At 40.6% G+C, this 19,730-nt stretch overlaps 1 protein-coding gene across 1 annotated transcript in view; it reads left to right on the top strand.

Moving 5' to 3' along the window:
- The first annotated feature begins 500 nt into the window (after positions 1 to 500).
- The window catches only part of LOC140232620 (low-density lipoprotein receptor-related protein 12-like), an 85,199-nt gene continuing 65,969 nt past the window's right edge, over positions 501 to 19,730 (top strand). Inside the window, exon 1 of the mRNA XM_072312718.1 lies at positions 501 to 1,119. Coding sequence (XP_072168819.1) covers positions 1,035 to 1,119 — 85 coding nt within the window. The 5' untranslated portion in view covers positions 501 to 1,034. The remainder of the gene's footprint in view (positions 1,120 to 19,730) is intronic.

Genomic DNA, 19,730 nt, shown 5'->3' with positions numbered 1-19,730 from the left:
TGCACGCCGCTGCTTCGAGTAAAGCAGGCCTGCATCACACGCCGCTGGTGTTTTATATGACAAGCCGCATCAATGGACTCACGCTCTGTATGCATATGGATGGAGCGTTCCATTGTACGGAGCTAAATGCACGGGGCGAATGCACGGACCTGCATGCTGCACGGCCGTTGAGCTGAAACGACCGTCTGTTGTTGTCACTATTGTCGGAATTTTGCGGGACTGCTAATCTGACAGCGGTCTCGTAATGTGCTGAAAAGACGCAAGACAACGTTATTTCTCTTGCTGACATTCGTATTTTGGAAGCTTCATCTTTTCTGCAGTTTGTCTCAGGGAAGGTTTCATCAAATTCTTCGCAATTTACGAAGGTTTCGTTGAAGCGAGAACGCGCAGCTGCTCGGAGCGGAGCTGAGAAGTTGGGAGTAACTTTTGACAGACGTGTGTTCACTGCATGCTGCTGGTGTGTTGTAGCAGAGCAGTGTGGGTCGGGGCAAAGCGCAAACGAACGAGGCTCCGTACGCTGGGCTTCCTAGCGTACAATCGCTACACCACATCGAGCGTGTGCGCCATTTACCTCTGTGGCAGTGATTTGGCCAAATCTTCTCCAACCACACACACACTCACACACATCATACAGCTCTCTTGGACAGAAATTTCTCTGAGTAGCCGGTAGTTCACTTCCATCGGGATTAAAATTTGGATAATGTTCCCCTGACGGTTGAAATACTCGCAGGAGACGACAGCAGTGAAGTGGTTCCACAGATGAGAATGGAGAACGAGCAGCAAACGACTGTATGAGACATTGTGGCAGCACCGTTTGAGAGAGATATATATGATATATTTCATATCTCATCCCTCCTTCCATGTCGTTTGTGTGTCTGGAGAACCTCTCTCTCCTCACCCGCAGCTGATACTTGGGGGAGGCGAACGTGTTTTTTCGCATCGCGGGTAATACAGCATCCTCCATTTAGGGACACGTCAGAAGCGTGGATTTCTTTCAGACGACAAGACACACGGGATCGAAAGACACTGCAAAAATGGGTCATTCGGTATTGACTCAACTGCTGGTGACATTATTATTCGTATCTGGCACCTTCTCCACCAACCAGAATGTAGAAACCGGTAAGTAGGATGCCTGACGAATCAGCTGGTTTGTGTATGTTCCACATGTGCATGTGATGTTAAAACGAGCATTCTTATATTTTCATTGTCGTTGTAGTTGTCGTTTTTTCAATTTGCATGTGTACGTGTGTATTATATTGTTTTTCTTATGCAACATTAAAACTTAGACATCGTATTCTGTTTTCTACACACATCCCCCCAAAAATAGTATTCAGGAGGGATTAAGATTATTTCCCCCCATACAGTGTATATCTTCTTCATAAAACATAATCATGTACTGTACCTGCATGCGAACAGCTGTATAGATAGGGGAAACATACAATCCACGCCTTTCTAACCTTGTACAAATTTAATGTATGTGGTCAACTGCGGTCCCAACGTGACGAATGCTGTGTCACCGAATGGATTGTGTACATGAGATGAGTAGACACAAAAAGGACATTCAATATTTTGACCAGGTCAGGGGCCTTGGTCCATGCTATGGTTATCATTAGCATCTCTCGTCAATTTATAGTAAACGTTCGCGAAAGCGCCAAAGTCAATGTACTAAGGTATATATAATGAATAAATTTGATAGGTGACGATATCGATACGACGTCGGCTGGTATGCATGTTTGTTTGTTTTTTAAATAACCCCTTTTGAACAAGGTTTTTCTGCCCATCACCTTACGTGCACATAGCCTTTGGGAATAAGGAGTTTGTTCGTGATAATTCATAATGATAATCAATGTTTAAAATGAGGATAGGACATTCTCCGTGTAGAATTACTATTATGATGATGATGATGATTAGGCCTATGATAATAATGATAATACTCTTTATTGTCATTGTCATCATCATCATCTTCATATCTTCCATGATATTATCTATTCATTTTCATTTATGAATATTATTCATATCATCTTAATCCTTACTGCCACTAGTTTGGAATCATCACCGGAATTGCCTCGAACACAAACTGAAAACATTGTAGACCCTACTCACTCTGATAATGCTAGTGAAGGAAGTGTGACCATGGAAACTGAGATACTTTCTTATGAGATGGGCTTGCTGGCATCATGCTTTCATCTGTATTTCATTTCGTTGCATTTGGTTTGTGTTATCTGCCAATTTTATCATTTTTTCAAGCAATCATCATTGAGAGCTGGTTCATTCAAGTCGCGAAGGTACACTGATGTAATATTATGTACGTGCGTGTTGTGTGTGTGTGTGTGCGTGTTTGTGTTTGTGAGGTATGTAATAGAGTGTATAAGAAGGAAATTATGAAAACTTAGATAGCATTTCGGTATCATGGATAATCTCAAAACAAGGAAAGTCAAAATAATCTTATGCTGTTTTGTTCCATCCCTTCTGTATTTCGATGTCAATGTTGTCAAACGGACGGATAACACTACGGAGTGTAAGCATCAAGGTACAGAACCAATGTCAACAGATGACCCATCCTCATGTCCTCGTGTATTCTATAGTAATATTACAGTTGTATCCACTATGACTGTAGGTACATTGTACCTATTTTGTTCTGCGGAGTAATTGTGCAACGATACCCGACACAATAATAAATCGGCATGTTTTGACGACAGGTGACAGAAGTACATGTACTGTATGTCGCAGTGCGTACACGTAGCTGCACCATGCCCTCAAATACTGTAGACAGGGGCCGCTTGCGTATCCATGGATTTGAAAGAATCTCGTAGTCGTACTGGGCATAATTGATTTCACAATATGTATAACATGGATATATTATTCGCACATGACTAGGTTCTTTCAGAAATGTGAAAATGTCAAACACACGCACCAATGCAGTGAGAATTTGCATGGTCTGGTGTGGGTAAACCTATATTGACCCTCTAAAAACAACAACAACGCAGAACAAAACAATACAAAACAAAACTCCAGAAGGCATGCGATTGGTGCTATTGGAAATTTGGAATATTGACCTCCTAAACAGGACTTATGCACAATTGGTCAAGACTTGGAAAGGGCCAGTCTCAGGGGCGGATCCAGGAATTTCGTAAAGAGGGGGCGTGTTTACAAAAATAAAGGGGGGGCGCACGCACCCCTCCCCCCATTTTTTTCTTTTTATTTCTTTTGTTTCAACAAAAAATAAAGGGGGGGCGTGCGCCGGTTGTGGTCCTCCCTGGATCCGCCCCTGAGTCTGCATCCTTGTCCGTAGCAGTGACATCGCAGCTGTGACATCGCTCGGCACAGTGACCATAGGTACAGTAGTCGAGGCTCCTTGTGGCTTGCTGATGTGCCGCGCAGCACTTGCCCGCATAATTAATGTACAATGTATGCAGGTTTGAAGCACAGCCTTGCTTGAGTCTGGAGTTCAGGCGGAGTAAGGGGACGTGCTGAGCGATGGGTGGAGAGAGACGAGGGATAGGGGGAAAATGATGGTACATGTACATCTCTTTATCAGTCAAATCTTGAAAGTTCATCTCAATTCCATGCTCTCATTGCTCCCCCCGTTGATCTCTTTTAGCCGCATCCCACTTCACCTGCGTGACACATTAGCAGGCGTAATGACATCACGCGTGTTTCTCTCATTCCCAGAGATTAATAAAATGTTTCCTCGTCACTGGTATCTCCCAGTAAACATCTTCTGCTCCACTGCATTCACGATTGAGCCTTCGGTTATTGTAGTCTTTTTATGTGTGAGGTTTGGCGTTAATAATTCGGCACAGTTCATTCTGGACATGATCAATTTCAGATGGTATGTTGATTATAGAGTGAGTTGCAATAGATGTAAAACTTTCTGAATGAAGCATGTACAATGAATACCAGCGAGAAGTATCCTCGGCCCCTTTTCATCTGGCAATATATTGTCAGCACACTATGCTGACTGATAATAAAAACATTAACTTTAAGAAGCAGACGTAAAAACAACAGACAATGGATAGTATAGATATCACATCGACTCAGTTTAGTGAGCACACGATCGAAATTGCATACATCATAATGCAGTGTAAATGGAAGGGAGCCTACACGTATAGGATTTAATGTGCATTTACATCTTCAAAGAAAGTGACGTAATTTTATTTGAGATTGGGGCTCAATACTAAACACACTATCAAAAATTTAAGAAAAAAACTTCCTAAAAATTATTTTGCATTTATTTTTGTTTCGTTATACAATAACTGGGACTGTGGATAGACTGTGTAAACCTCTTTCTTTTTTAGATCTTTGACTTAATTGTAAGAACTATATGTCATTCTCAACAGGAGATAAGTTCAATACGAGTACCCGAAATCTTGAAGTTCACGAAATCAAAACTTGTTGTTCATCTCAAAATTATGTAAAAAATAGCATATTATATACCTACTAGGTCAACCATGAAGTGAAGCGATTATGCCTTAGCAAGATTTTGTATTGATGGAAGTGCGTGATAATGGTGTGATGAGTATCACGTGTCACACTCACTGTTGCATTGATTGGTCTTTCGATCATTTATATCCCATACTTCATTAAGAAAAGAACTGTTTTCCCGTGATAATCAAGAGAGGCAGTCACTACTGATGCAACATCAAAAGGGACGACTTTGTAGCGACAGCGTGGTATACCCTCCGCCATTTTCTCCTCACATCTTATTATTTTATAACATATCGCGTTGATGGTACTTTGACCCCTGTCGTAGTACTATACACCACACGACTATGTAGTATTCATTCCACGTCGTGGGTCCCATTCACTCTTTCCCCCCGTAGTACTTCAGCCTGAGCCCGGCTGTCAGGCGGTGTTTGCAACTATATCATTCAGCTTTCTTTTCTTCGCCCAGTCCCGCCGATCTCATTTGTGTCGATCACTCAAGGAGGTGATCAACGAAAAGACGCCCGAAAAAAAAAGAGACCTTACATGATGACCCTTTCTTGAAGCCGCCATAGTGAGTAATTCTTTTGGCCTGATTATTTTCGGCCAAGCACTACTGATACTCGACCATCGCTCATTATTGACAGCGTGCCGCTGCCGTAAAAATGAAGATAATCGACCAATCTTTTTATTCTGCGTAGGCCTACTACGAACATATCATGTAGTGACAACCCTGCTCTCATATATATTTTTTCTCCCGCATCCGTGATAACTGGATGTGCATACAGAATTCCTCCTCTCCCGCCATTGTATAAGGACAGGCCTAATCGCTCACTTTAATGGTATGGAAAGGAGGTATACAGAATCTCAAGTAAGATACCTGGCATCTCGTCCCACTCACTTTACGGGGATAGTATTCTACGTGAGGAGAAGAAATAGATGTATATATATGCACAAGGTTGATAATCCAACACCGCGGCTTCTCCGCACCGCCGATCGTAGCAGTTTTCCAGGGTGTTGTAGTTACTAGCCTCTTGGGCACGGTGATGAGCGGAGCCCGTGAGGTGTGAGGGACAGAGGTCAAATGAGGTGAAGGATGGAGCATGTGACCTTTCGCTATAGGGCTCAAGGCTGCCAGAAAGTCCAGATGGACTCCAATCGGAGAAACTCTGCAGGGGTGGAAGACAGGCGCGTGTTTGGATATACTTGCCGAGTATGAAACGTGAACTCTTAACTACTATACGTGACCCCGCACGATGATATCCACAGCGTAATGAGGGTTCGCTGTTATTATACACTTGGTTGCCGACTACAGTGCGTTGTTGTATGTACACAAATATATTTGAAATAATTATCCGTTATCCAACCTCTTTCTCTCTATATTCCAGTGCACTGTTGATGAGTCTAAATATTATTGCAGCTAACTTAGCGCAGTGCTAAATAGTGAGAGAAATAGTAACGCTATATTTGCTCTCAATAGTCACTATAGTCCTATATGTTATGATAAGAAAATGCAAGTGTCTAGTCGTTATCAGTAAGTCGTCATTTTCGGGTTCCGTTTGATTTCGCGATCTATTGTTTATTGCGGTTGTATTGTATTATGCATAATAATAGGCTTTTTTTGGTTAATTATGTGAGTCAGACTCTATGAGACACCATCAAGAAAAATGCAGGACAGAAGTAAACACGCTGTGATCAAGGAGTGAATTTGGAGTGCTAACCACTCTTTTCGACTCAAAGCACCGTCCCGCCTTCGAGTATTATTGTAGCTTCCGTTGACTGCCAATAGAATGACCAACCATTTCATTATACCTGTAGGGAATACTTGAGATACCGATACAAGATATGCCTCGTGATCTACAGTGCGCACTTGGCACTTATCTGAGGCCCTCATGTGCATCTTTACCGTGTAAGATGTAGGAACTTGTAGGAGAAGCTGCAATATCCTGTTCGTAGCGGTAAGCAACGTGACAAAATGAGGAAGTGTAATTCAATTTTGCGCGCCCGTGATATTTGCAATAAGCTCGTCGCAACCGTAGGGCAAGCTTACGAGTAATTTTTAGCTAGTGGTGACAATGTAAACGCGATAGACATAATTTGATTATAGACGCGAGATGTACAGGGGAGCGTATCGCATATACTGTAATATTTCACACGCAAACTTTCTGTGCCCGTGTATAAGCGGGTGGCGGAATCGTAGTTACGCCATGAATCTATGTACAGTAGCTCCGAGGTTTAACCTCCCTTCATACCATTTGCTCACGCTGTAGGCCTATAAGTTCGTCAAATGGTTTCTAAAGAGGGGCTGTGGTATAGTGACAAACACATCTAATTTTGAGAGCGTCATGAAGTGATTCCATGCGTTACAAGTCAATCTACTTTGCGTCTCAGTGAGGAAGGAGATGCTATGCCAGGTCAAAGGTGATAGATTACATGACATCAATTGTGACTGCTCTTAGGTCTGCCGATTTTTAGATCGAAAGTATTCACAGGAGAAATAGATGCTCTCTCAAGATACTGTATTTTCCCTTTACATAGTTACGTAACTTTTAACATTACGTCTATTTAATTCGAGTGCGTGTTGTATCACAGTGAATAGAAGTTTGTCAATTAGAGTTTACGTAGAAATAGTGCAAGCAATCATCTCAACTCAGCTTGAAGAAAAGGGAAACATACAATATGTTGAGTCAAGTAAGTGCAAGGAACAAAGGTTTAGCAGGTCGAAGTATGCTTGACAGGTTTTACCTTTGAAATTATGGGATGAAATCATCATCATCATCAACAACAACAACAAATCAAACCAACAATAAATGTTATCGTATTAGTGGGATTTAGGTACCATTCTGTCCGCAGCTGACTCCAAATTTCGTGATTACTCTACTACCAGAAAATATTGGCATTGCAAAACTTGTTTTAAAGCATGTCTTCAAGCATGATAAAACAATATTGAACTCCTGTTATCATGGTAGACCGTTGTCCGTCAGTCGGTCATCTGTGTCTCTGTAACAACAACAAAAAATAAAAAAGTGGAACGCAAGCTGTCGGATAGGTTAGCAGTCCTTACCAAACGACTAGTTGCAATTACATCATTATGTTCTGCCAACTTCAATGAACACCAAAATATTGGGTTCATTGACGCGAAGGTTGTAATTTTGATGGCAAAACATTAGGACGAATTCCGATGAATAGCAAGCAAATGAGCCTACGAAGGTACTGTGTACATTCCTACGCTGCCTTGCTAGATGTCGACAAATGTAAAGTTTGTACGTCTTTATACCCGAGGCCCTGAAATCTAATCGGATTATCCGACTACTGCAGTATCCGGACAGCCTCTTCTCATGCAGGACGACATTTGGTGTTAGTGTAGGCTTCAGACCCTGGTTATGATGAGTAATGTTGGTACATGTAATGACCAGAAGCCAGAGCTATCACACTTTGAGCACAGTTGTCAGCTGCAGTTTCACTGTGACGAGAAACGCATCATGAAAGCTGCTTCTTTACAATCAGTATGTGACTGATCGAATCAAGATGAATGTTCGGAGTCTGCCGGCGGAGTATCTGGTGTAGTCCCAGACGTGTGTTTTTCCCGATAGTGCAGACTGTATACATTATGCTTTTCGGCGCCTTTGCAAAGGAACCGACGGCAGTCATCGCAGAGATTTTCATCTCAGATTTTCTTCGTCGTTAGACGAGGGTCATAACATTTTATATAGCTCCCCAAACGCAAATTATTTTCAGGCATATTTCGTTCGTTCACCCTTCTCACTCGTTTGCGCTCTTCCATGTTACTATCCTATACTTGATATCATACCACTCAAATGTCATCGTGGAAGAAGGCAAATGATAAATATAGACATTTATGATGAACCAAGCGCACAATCGCACAAAATAAAGACCGGTCGTCAACCTCTAAAGAAGTAGTAGATAATATTGTAAGTGATATTGTATTAATTTAGTTTTGTTTTTGTGTCTTTTTTTTTTTAATCGAACAGCATCCTTACACACTCACACATACAAGAAGAAACATTGTGAAAGATTGCTTGTCTAAACTTTTTATGCCTCCGCCACGAAGTGGTGCCGGAGGCATTATGTTTTCGGGTTGTCCGTCCGTCCGTCCGTCTGTCCTTCCGTCCGTCCGTAATGAATTTTGTGGACAAGGTAACTATCAAAACCCGTTGAGGTATCCTAATGAAACTTGGCATGTATGTGTATTAGGGGGTGAAGTTGTGCTTATCAACTTTTGGGTGCACATGCTCAAGGTCAAAGGTCAAAAGGTCAAGGTCAAATACATAAAATTTCACTATTTCCACCATATCTAGTGAATGCCTGAAGATATTTTCTTGAAACTTAGTGTATACATGTATTACCCAATTAAGATTCTCTGGTGAAAGTTTGGGTCATGAGGTCAAAGGTCAAAGGTCAAAAGGTCAGGGTCAAATACATAAAATTTCACTATTTCCACCATATCTATTGAATGCCTGAAGATATTTTCTTGAAACTTAGTGTATACATGTATTACCCAATTAAGATTCTCTGGTGAAAGTTTGGGTCATGAGGTCAAAGGTCAAAGGTCAAAAGGTCAAGTAAAAATATTAAAACTTTTTTTTTTCTCCATACCTTGGAAAATTGTTCAAGGTATCTTCATGGAACATAATATTATACATATACTGACTGGAAGTGATTATCTAGAGAATGTAGGGTTCATGGGGTCAAAGGTCAGGGGTCAAAGGTCAAGTGCAACACTTCAAAATTTTACTATTTCCCTCCTATCATGCGATGCCAGCAGGGTTATTTTTTTTACACTTGGTGTATGCATACATGTGTAACCTAATAGAAATTGTCTGGAAAGTTTCTTTTTCTTCTTTTTTTACCTCAAAGGTCAAAAGGTCAAAGATCAAGTGAAAGTGCTGAACTAACTTTTTCCTCCATACCTCGGAAGTGGCTCAAGTTATCTTGAAACTTAATACATATTATGCATGTTCTACCTGAAAGTGATTATCTTATGAATTATAGGGTCAAGGGCCAGATGAAAATGGTAACAATTTACTATTCAATTCAGAAATTGCACTTTTTCTCCACACCTGTACCTTGAAAATTACTCAATGCCTAAATGTATGAATGGGTCAAAGTCGAGTTAAAGCCCACCGTAGATACATACTCTCCTATTCATCCAATTAAACCTAGGTCAAGGAAGGTAAACATTCAACACATTTGTGACAAACTTGTCATTTCAATATTTTGCCAATTTTGTGAAAATGTAATCACACATTGTCCACATGCACTATCTAGACCTATTTAGTATTGGGAAAATCATGCATTATGGTGGAGGCATACCAGTCGCCAAAGCGACAGTTCTAGTTTTTTCTGATGTCCTGCAGTCCCTTTCTTTCTCTTTGCTTATTTTTTTATAATGACCACGTCATGACTCTTCTAATACGGGTTTTATCGTGTTGGTTTATTTATGGAGGATTACTTATTAGGCTATTAATATCCATGATTGGATATCAGTGAGAGAGTTAAACGTCCTCATGCAGATACTGGTAATCGCGAAATTGGCAGTCTCACCACGAATGTGAACTCGGGTGTAATTTTCGTCGAACTGGTTTATGCGCATATTTTTAGCTGTTTTTTTACTCATTTCTTCACATCAGGAAAACGGTGCCGTGTAGGTACACTTATGTACGTTTAAGATGATTACCATCACAGGGAATATGCAAACGTTTCGCTACCATTGGACTTTTATAAAAAGCTATTTCTGGAATATAATTTATACGTTTATGAGAAGACTTCTATCGAAAATTTTCTTTACAGATCTTTGTAAGGTCATGAAGCTGTGCCAATTTAGAGCTGTTCTGGAGAAAAAAAACACAAAACAAAACATGATTACTTTGTTGATGACATTAGCGTACACACAATGTATGTGACTTGAGAGTATAGGAAAAAATCGAATAGTATACCATTCTCATTTATCACACCCCAGCCTTTGTCATACAGAGCTCGGATTATTGTGCAGATTACACAGTGAAAACTTGAATTTGAATGGATATCTTGCAAGTTTGTACTGCTAGTGCTACCAAAAAAAAAAAAAAAAAAAGCATACGAAAATAATATCTCGGGATATTGGGGCTATAGGTGTCGATATCCATGGACTTCAGAAACTTCCTGAGAGCAGAACAATATCAGACCACCAAATTTTGAACACCGAGGAGTGTATTTGCTTTCTCGAGCATGGGACACCTGTCCATTCAATTTCTACGACAGCAAGACATGTTTGTTACTACTCTTCAAGATTATGCAAATAATCGGCATCTTGCTTGTGTGCATGCTTATAACACTCACAGGAAAAAAAAATGAACAGCACGGACAAAGAAAACCCCAGTAGTTATGTCATTGGCTGGTGGAGAGGGCATGATATAGATGTGAATTAAGCAAGCCCTGCAGGCAACCTGCTCGCTGAGACGCAGATCACGAGCAAGGTAGACAAGCATGAATAACAATGTAAGCTCCGGGCAATACCCTCATTGACAGGAGGGGAAGAGGAGAAGGGAGAAGATGAAAGAGGGAGAAAGAGAATTGATAATCGCAAGAAGAAAAGCAATCATATTCCGCTTAATCCATTGTCCATCTCTGCAACAAAACCCCACTCCCATCAACCTCAATCAACGTTAAGTTCCTGATCCGCACAGTCTTCTTCGGCTCGAGATCCGACAGAACGCTCCTTGCAGCTCGCACGGCACCCGCCTCCACATCACCAACTGCATCATTACGGAGTAACCATTCTGTTGCTATGGTAACGCACTTAGTCATCAGTGAAATCGCGCGTCGCTCTCCTGGTCGGTGGATACGAGAATAAAAGGGAAGGAGTGCATGCGTCGGTCAGCTGCAAACACCTCTATACTAAAGTGACAATGCCATATAACACAAAATGTGGGGTATTTCCTCCCTTTTTGCGCTATACAGAAGTTACAGTTACAATTTGTAGTTGTTGTTGCTTATTCTAATAATGGTATTACATGCAAACCCACTCCCGCGCACGTAAAATGGGCGTAGTGCCAGTGGACATATGCCATAATGTTATGACGAAACTATAACGAGAGACTATAGACACATAGTGAGGAGTCAAAATACTGAGACACTGAGCATCAATTTCCATAGCAAAATCTTGTTTTATTGATATTGCATGCAGTCAGTTCTCTACTGCTTGCACCATGCTGCCCTCCCATACGCCTTGGTTCTTCGACTTATTTAGTGTCATGATTGTTTGTTTGTTTATTTTTTTTTCGGGAGAAGATATCGTCTCGCTGTATACATTTTAGAAATCTGTTCTCAAAATTCAGTTCTACCCTCAGACTACAGAGGAGAATGTACAATGTAATATGAGAACAAAACAGACGACATCCTACCCTCAAACCTTTCCCATAGAAGCCTACACCCATTTGCAAACGTTGCGTCGATTCTTTTCCGAACGGCAAGTAGCAGCAACATAATCCGTAAGTAATATCAAGTGTTACGTGCATGAGTCTTTGGACCGCAAGCTTAAAGGTAGGGAATCCCATTTGCATGCCTTAAATGAAGAGTTGTATAAATACAGTGGTATGTTGAAGAGAGTATCATTTTAGAAACTCCCATAAAGTATTGAAAGTGGAAGGTAACATTTAGTAAATTTTTATTGACCGTTAGATTTTGAATTGAATTTTGGTCGGGCTCACCGTAAATTCCAGTACATTACTAGGCTATCTTTGCAGACCCATGCACTGCATGTGTGTCCATCATATTTTGTGAAGAAAGTTAATCAAAACTTACAAACATTTCTATATACATTCTTGCCACACAAAATGTTATTACATCAGCTCTTATAGCTTTAGATTTGTGTTTATAGATAAAAAATACAGAAGACTGCAACAAAAAGGCTTAAGTGTGGCTGACACACAGAACTACTGAGTACTTAAGAGTTTTGTGCTTTATTCAAATTGTAGATAACTGTTGACTTCCAAATTTCTAAGCAGTGGCCTAAACAAGTCCCCTGAGGTTCATATTTAATGTTTTGCTGCATTTTGGAAGGTCTGTAAAAGGTATCCCCTACCTTTAACATCACAGAAGAAACGACATTTTTTTTTCATAGCTCTGTTGTGAAAGACACTCGCGATCATCCGCTGTAGGAATGAGCTGACGAGCACGAACAATCCTCGGTGTTCGACAGAGATAGTGGGTGATGCCCCCCCCCCCCCCCCCTAATGACGGAAAAACCATGGAGTGTGAAAAATGGGGATTATCCGGTACACACATGAGAAACGCCGTGCGATTATCGGAGACTTGTGTGCTCGTAATCATCCGTTACGGAGTACGATTCGGCACGTTAGGCATAGATTATGTTGTCAGAGCATCATCATGGGATTACGATATAGTCCCATGGTCAGAGTAAGACTTCTCTCCCTTCTCCCACCCCCTTTTTCCGGGGGGGGGGGGGTGGGGGCAGTAGTGGATGGTTCTGTAATAAGAAGATGAGACACAGCCAACTCAACCAAGTCCCGTCGTTCACGTTAGATGATTGAACGGACTGCATGGCATTGCCAAATATTGTCTTACTGTTTGCCGCGCGTTTAATCCGGATTTACTTGTGGATACATGCAATTTTTACGAGGGTAATTCTCATCGAATGTCCGAAAATCTTGTCGGTATTGGCCTTTTTTTTTGGAACTATGTAGCTGGTGGCAGAGTTCAATTTCTTTCCGTTATAGACGTACCGGTCTCCATTTGATTTATCTTGGAAAATAGGCCTACTACAGCTTTAGGTGATTTTTTTCTTGTCTTTCTTTGCACAATATTGTATATATATATATATATATATATATATATTGTGTGTGTGTTTGTGTGTGTGTGTGTGGGTAGACAAAGACACGTGTATTTGGGTTGTTTGAAAATGTATGTAAATTTGTCGTCAGTAAAAATGTCTAGTATTCAAGAGAATGAAAGTAACACGTGAAGCAGAAATCCGCCACTGTTGCTGCTTTTATGCAATCTCCCATGATAACACCAGTTGTACAATATACGATATATAATATAAATATATATATATATAAGATATCTATCTTACATGTACATGTTATATATGTATTTTAATGACAAGGCATCTATTCCATCACAATATATCCCTTCGGAGGCATTTATTTCTCAGCAAATCCCCAGAGCATAAAGATTGATATGGAAATGGACGCTGAATTCTTTTCAATCATGCTGCTTGTATATAGCTTACCAAGATGACTGCACTTTTACTGCAACAGCAGGGCAAGAACTTTGTGGGTTTGATTTGGATCTTTCTCTAGTGCCCTTTCTGCCCACCCCTCCCTCTCTCTCCCTCTCTATATTTTTCTCTCTGTATGTATTACAATAAAGTAGAAAATATGAGAGTATGGGGAACAATATGTTACTTGGTATTCAAACTTGGATTCTTATTTCCCCCTCTTTCTCCTTGTCATGGTTTGATCCCCCGTGCATCGTTTCCGCTCCTGATATCAAGTCAGATGAAGGGGGCGAAATAAATGCCCTGGAAAACGGGGCGGGGGGGGGGGGGAGGGGGTGAAGAAGAAGAAGACGGGAAAACGGAGAAGAAAGGGAGCGCGGGATTGGATTCGGCCCGTGTGCTCGTCAGGGGTAGATGTTGAAATGTTCTACACGCGAGGTGAATTGATCCCGGAGTTTGGAAAAACGTCGCAGAAAGTTGATCGAACACGACATTTTCATCTCGACGAGTCTCCCACCTTGACCCCCCCCCCCTTCCTCCTCCTCCTTTCTCTTTTCCATGCGCTTTTGAAGGAGGTATTGGGCACATGTAGCTTTGATTTCTCGCTCGTCAATTCTCATTTTTGGTGGTCTGCTTTTATCCTGACAATTTTTTTTCTCTTTTGAAGTTTTGTAAAGCCAGTATCTTGGCGCAGGGGTAACCCGTATTATTGTTTATGTCCGTAAGGCCAAACGAACTAAAATCAGGTAGTTTATTTCCATCGTTCGGGGAAGTTTCATCTTTATTACTATATTGCACTGGAAATTTTTGACTTGTGTCTTGCTTGAGATTTTTCATATTTGGCTGTATACGATCCGGTGGTCACGGAATTCGTATGAAATGAAGGCATTGGTATTCCGTGTGTGTTATGCAGTATGATCGCCATTTCATGAGCATTAAAAATTGCCGTATACCAATTACAATTTGCATTACTTTTAAATGGAACCATTCTGTGGTTGCTTTGCCGAAGATTGTGTACGACTTCGCTATAATTCTCAGATAGGTGTACAGCTGTATGTGTGCTTGGGATCTGACACTATCGTTATCGTTAAACTCCAGCGGGGGTTATGATATGGGAACATAATATACTACCTTACTATTATTATATACTATATACGTAATGTTAATCACTAGGTCCAAAGTATTTTTCGTGATGTATTTGTTTAGCTCTTATCCGCGGAGCGACAAAGTGAAGATCATTATCTCGTTCGTGATCATGAAAAATTGGCACGATTCCATCACACGCTCACAACACTATTCAGGGCCGATCGGGGGAGGGGGGGGGGGGGTTGAATATCCCGCTGAATTTCATAAAATACCCTTGATCAAATCTTATTTGAATTTTCTATAACCGCTTTGTTGAAAGCAAGGGCAAGATGACAGACAACCGACAGTTAGCAAACTTTTGAATACACTGCTTTGAATATGTGGAGTTCAATAATCTGTGGCTATGAATAAACGTTTGCCCTCACTTTTTTTTTTAGCGCGATATTATTGAATGCATTGTATTTGTAAATTCTTTTTTTTTTTTCGCAGAAGATAACCTGCATTGTTGTCCCTCGTCATAGAATTTCTCTCATTTATGTCAGCTGTGTGTATCTTTGGAGATTATTTGTTTTCGTCGTGACGACTTAACAGATTTGGAATAGATACTGATACATTGTCTGGAATCGTGAAAGGCTATGAAATGGAAGAGGCAGCAAACTCGGTGCTTGGTTTATCCAACTGCCAGAACACTGGTTAATGCAATTCTATTGGTCTCTATAGAGAAAAGCGAACACTGGCTCAGGTCACGGTTAGAACAATGAATATTGTGACTTCCAAAATGTGTGTGTGTGTGTGTGTGTGTATGTGTGTGAGAGAGAGATATCACTTGTGCATTTAGTCGTGCGCAATTAAATTACGCTGATCAGATCTTCCAAACATTCTAAGGAATGGCGACACAGAGAAATGTAAGATTTTGATTCGTTTTCCTGTTTTATTTTTTTCTTCTTTGGTATCTAATCCCGAAAGAGCACTGAGATTCCAGGAGAGGCAGAACAGCCGTACGGCCTTTATTAGAATGAAGAAACGGCGGTCACGGAGAAATAGAGAGGGAGAGAGTAATTTCAGCGTGTTTCATTGAGAAACCTCCCCCCCCCCCCCACTCCATCTCCTCCTCAATCCTATCCCATCTTCAACTCATCCCCCTCCCTCTCAGAGAAAGAGGTAAAGAAGAATGTGAAAGGAGGAGGATAGTATGACTCAACCAGAAGAGGTCAACATGGCGTCCAGTCACTGGATATGTGCGGGCACGATTTTCTTCGGGTCAATCTTCTTTCGGCCCTTCATCCATCTCTTAGCGTGTAAACGTGTGTTCGTGGGGCTCGCATTCTTCGCATACTTGTGTGAGGTCCGAGCCGCGGTTAACGCCAGCGTTCGATGATTTTGATATTGGAGAAAAGGGGGCTGACAAGTGGCGTGTACGAGCACGAGCATGCATTTTTGTTTGGTCAAGAGAATTTCAAGCTTATCTGCAAATTTCACACTTTCTCTGTGCATATTTGGAAAGATGTTGTTGCCCGGTCGATCGTTCAAGCGTTAATTATGGAGTATGGATGTATATCTGGTATACGAGAGCACATAACTCAAGGAGCGTCGGACGAAATTGATTTTTATATTGCACCTTTGATCAAAGACGAAATTCAATCATCTGCTCTGCACTGGTTGTGCAGAAACATTGAAAGGGATTAACCGCATGAATCGTCATATTTGCACTTGTAAAATTTGTAGCAATCTCCTGCTGCATATGACCATTAGCCTGTGTTATGTAAAGGTTTGCAATCCTCGAGTAAATTGCAATATTTGGAGTTGCTATGACAGCAGCTAGAGAAAACTACCAATCGCGTTGCGTGGAATTGAATTGTTGGAGAAGTAATTGCAATTAATCGCGCTCTAGCAGAGATTGCAATCATTGCAATCAACCGTGACTACAAAAATTGTAATGAGACGGGCCACAGCAGTGCGGCATAACAAGAGTGAATATGTTCCAGTTTTCGAGACTTCACGAAGCATAGCAAGTCTATCCTGTTTTGGAGGTCTCCGAGTAGACCTGTGGTTACTTTCCTTAGGTGCGGAAGTTTATTCTTGCTCACATAATAACGCACCTTGTCCCACTTTTCCTTCCATGAATTTTCCGGTGTATAACTGTAAAATGGTCGGCCAATGTGTACGAAAAAAAAAAAGTTTTGAAAAAAGTCATCTTTCAAGTTTAGACGCAGTCAGAAGTGCAAAAGCTTCATTATCATGTCAACTCAAAACACCATGGAATACGTCATGAAAAGCAGTTAAGTCCCGAATTCAAACATTCTTAGAATTTGAAGGGGGAAAATATGATGGGGGCAGGAAGTAGTTATAATATCGTGTTTTTAATCACTTTTGGCTGTGTGTGAAATATTTCATATTTTGTCAGCCTAATCATCTCAAATTAGTCAGATATCGTGGCATAACTGTCTACGACGAGCATTGTCATGAAAAACACGGGTAACATTTTCTTTCGATCCTGTTCGCTTTGATAATCACTATCTCCGTAAAGTCTCATCCGTCTTCCTTTTCCTCTGGCTTACGCCCTTTCTCTACCTTGCCACTGCATACTGCTAGATCTACATTCCCCACACATGCTAATTTTCGTTACGCAGACGGTGCGCAGATGTTTACTGCCCTGCTCGAGATAAAACAAATCAATATCGAGCTCACGTCTTCCTAGCTTCTACTTTCATTTTTTACTTTCTCCTGTCCCTGGGAAATTATCGGATTTTTCGGATTTTCCTCCTCTCTCTCCTGCCTCTCTTGTAGAATAAATATGATCGCGAGATAAGACAAAGAAAAAAAAAGACGGATACCTTTGAGAATTTCACAATGATGAGAATACTGAAGATGAAAAAAAAAAAAAAAGCCGCGCTGTGTTATTTAGTTTTGAAGAAAAGGATGAATTTCGTTTCTAGAAAAGCTCTCCGTGGTATACATTATATGAAGTCAGTGGTGATACACTAACCGTCTTGTATGTACAAATATTATGCCAAATCTATTTTATGTTCAGTTTACTACAGAAACGAAATTTTGCATACCCTGACGTTAGCAAAATTAGCAAAATGCTGACTCTTTTATTAATCTGAGTACCATAATGCATTGTCACTCTACGAAATTGTTCTCGTTCTGACGGCCATTTTTTATTTCTCTTCTTCAAGAGAGATGTGATATCCATAAAATTGTTGAGGAATATCCCTTTAAAAGCATTTGATACCCCATCCCCCTTTTTTTCTCTGAAAACAGTAGATATTTTCAAATATATGCAGCGCCATAAACATTCTCTTGATTCTCTCTTGATATTATACATAATACAGGCCCTACGTGTACGTACAATTTGTACGTATAACGTATGTATCCTATGTATATAATTGTGAAGAGCAATGACCAAATGAAACTGTAATGTAAGACAACGACAACCCTACGTCAAAATGCATAGATTTGCGTCAGTGTATAATGCTGCTGCCTATACACTTCTTGTAATACTGGTTTACTGTAGTCATACCAAGATGTGAACTTAGTCATGATAGTAATAGTCTCCCACCCGGGTCAGATGTCCATGTTTCTTTTTTTTTGTCGGTTGTTGTCATTTTTGTAAAATTCCAGAGTATATGCTGTACTGATGAATGACAATTACAGTGTAATTGCCAAGGGAGGGCTGTAGTTTTTCGTGTGTCCCAAACATAGGAAGATAGTAAGTCCTATAATGTACCGTAACACAAACGTATGCACATGTAGTTACATGTTTTGGTAGAGATTTCGTCTTTCCTTTTTACGAGTTATTGCAGAAATTTTTTAATGTCTGTCCTTTTTTAATAGTCGCGAAAATCCTTCCTCTGTATTCCTTTACAGTAGTGATCAAAGAAATTTTGCACAAAGACGGTAATAAATGTAAAATTTCTGCATACAAAAGACGAAGGCATGCTTCATTTTTCTGCCCACAGAGGGCGTCTGTTTGCTGTCGATTTTTTTTTTCTTCTCTTGAGACTGACATCCTCGACGGTCGTGCGAGATGCTACTTGACCACATGTCTCGAGTTTCGCGAGCTCCTTGCGTATTATGCCTTGAACTAGATTTTAATCTGAAAATACCGACACTCGATTTGAAATTGTCAGTTCAATTATCAGTTTCCGTTTTCGCCGCCTGTCCATCAAATTTGTTAATAACGATCATTAATTTCCTTTTTATACAGGAAGTCACAGACGTGGGTTTTTTCGTATTATTGTTCTTTTCTTCTGTCTTTAATTCAGATCTCTGCTTCTCATCTTTCCGACACATCACGTCTGTCATTTTCCCTTGCTGTTCAGCTGATGGAAGAAAAAAAAATAATGTAATATAGAGCAGTCAGCAGTCTTGATGATGAAGAGATAATTCAGAGGAAAACTTAAAACACTGAAAAAGAACGAATGACAGTTTTGAGAGGCATGGGGATCCAAGTAATTGGATTTTGACAGCCACTTGTGAAATTTATTATGTTTCACTTCCATTCTCGCTGCCATAAGCAGCTTGCGAGATCTTACCACAACATGGTCCACATCCTGTATGGAAATGAAGGTGCCATGAACATCATTGTGTATTCCTACTATTGTGACGATGTGCTCGTGTGGTTTGTGACTCTGCGATAGAGAAAAGATTTATGTCAATTTTAGTCTGAGAAATGTCTGAATGAGAAGATTTTTTTTTTCACTCTTTTTGTTTTGTTTCCGTAAATGTCAATGTGTTTCTTCGAGATGGGATGCCATAAAAAAGCTGGCATCATTTTGAAAGGAAGATGTGAGGTAATTTCTTAGAATTTATTGACACGACCAATGAGAGTCACAATTCTTTAATGTGTCTGCGTTGTCTTAGGTTAAGTTAACGTATCCTCTCCGCCGCCCCCCCCGTCCCCTCCTCCTCCCCCCCCCCAAAAAAAAAGGCACTTTGGGACCTTTTCTTACACCCATCGGACAAAAATTGGTTT

This window comes from Diadema setosum, chromosome 9, assembly GCF_964275005.1.
Source record: "Diadema setosum chromosome 9, eeDiaSeto1, whole genome shotgun sequence".
In the NCBI taxonomy this organism is placed as follows: domain Eukaryota; kingdom Metazoa; phylum Echinodermata; class Echinoidea; order Diadematoida; family Diadematidae; genus Diadema; species Diadema setosum.
This window is presented reverse-complemented; position numbering and strand designations above follow the sequence as displayed.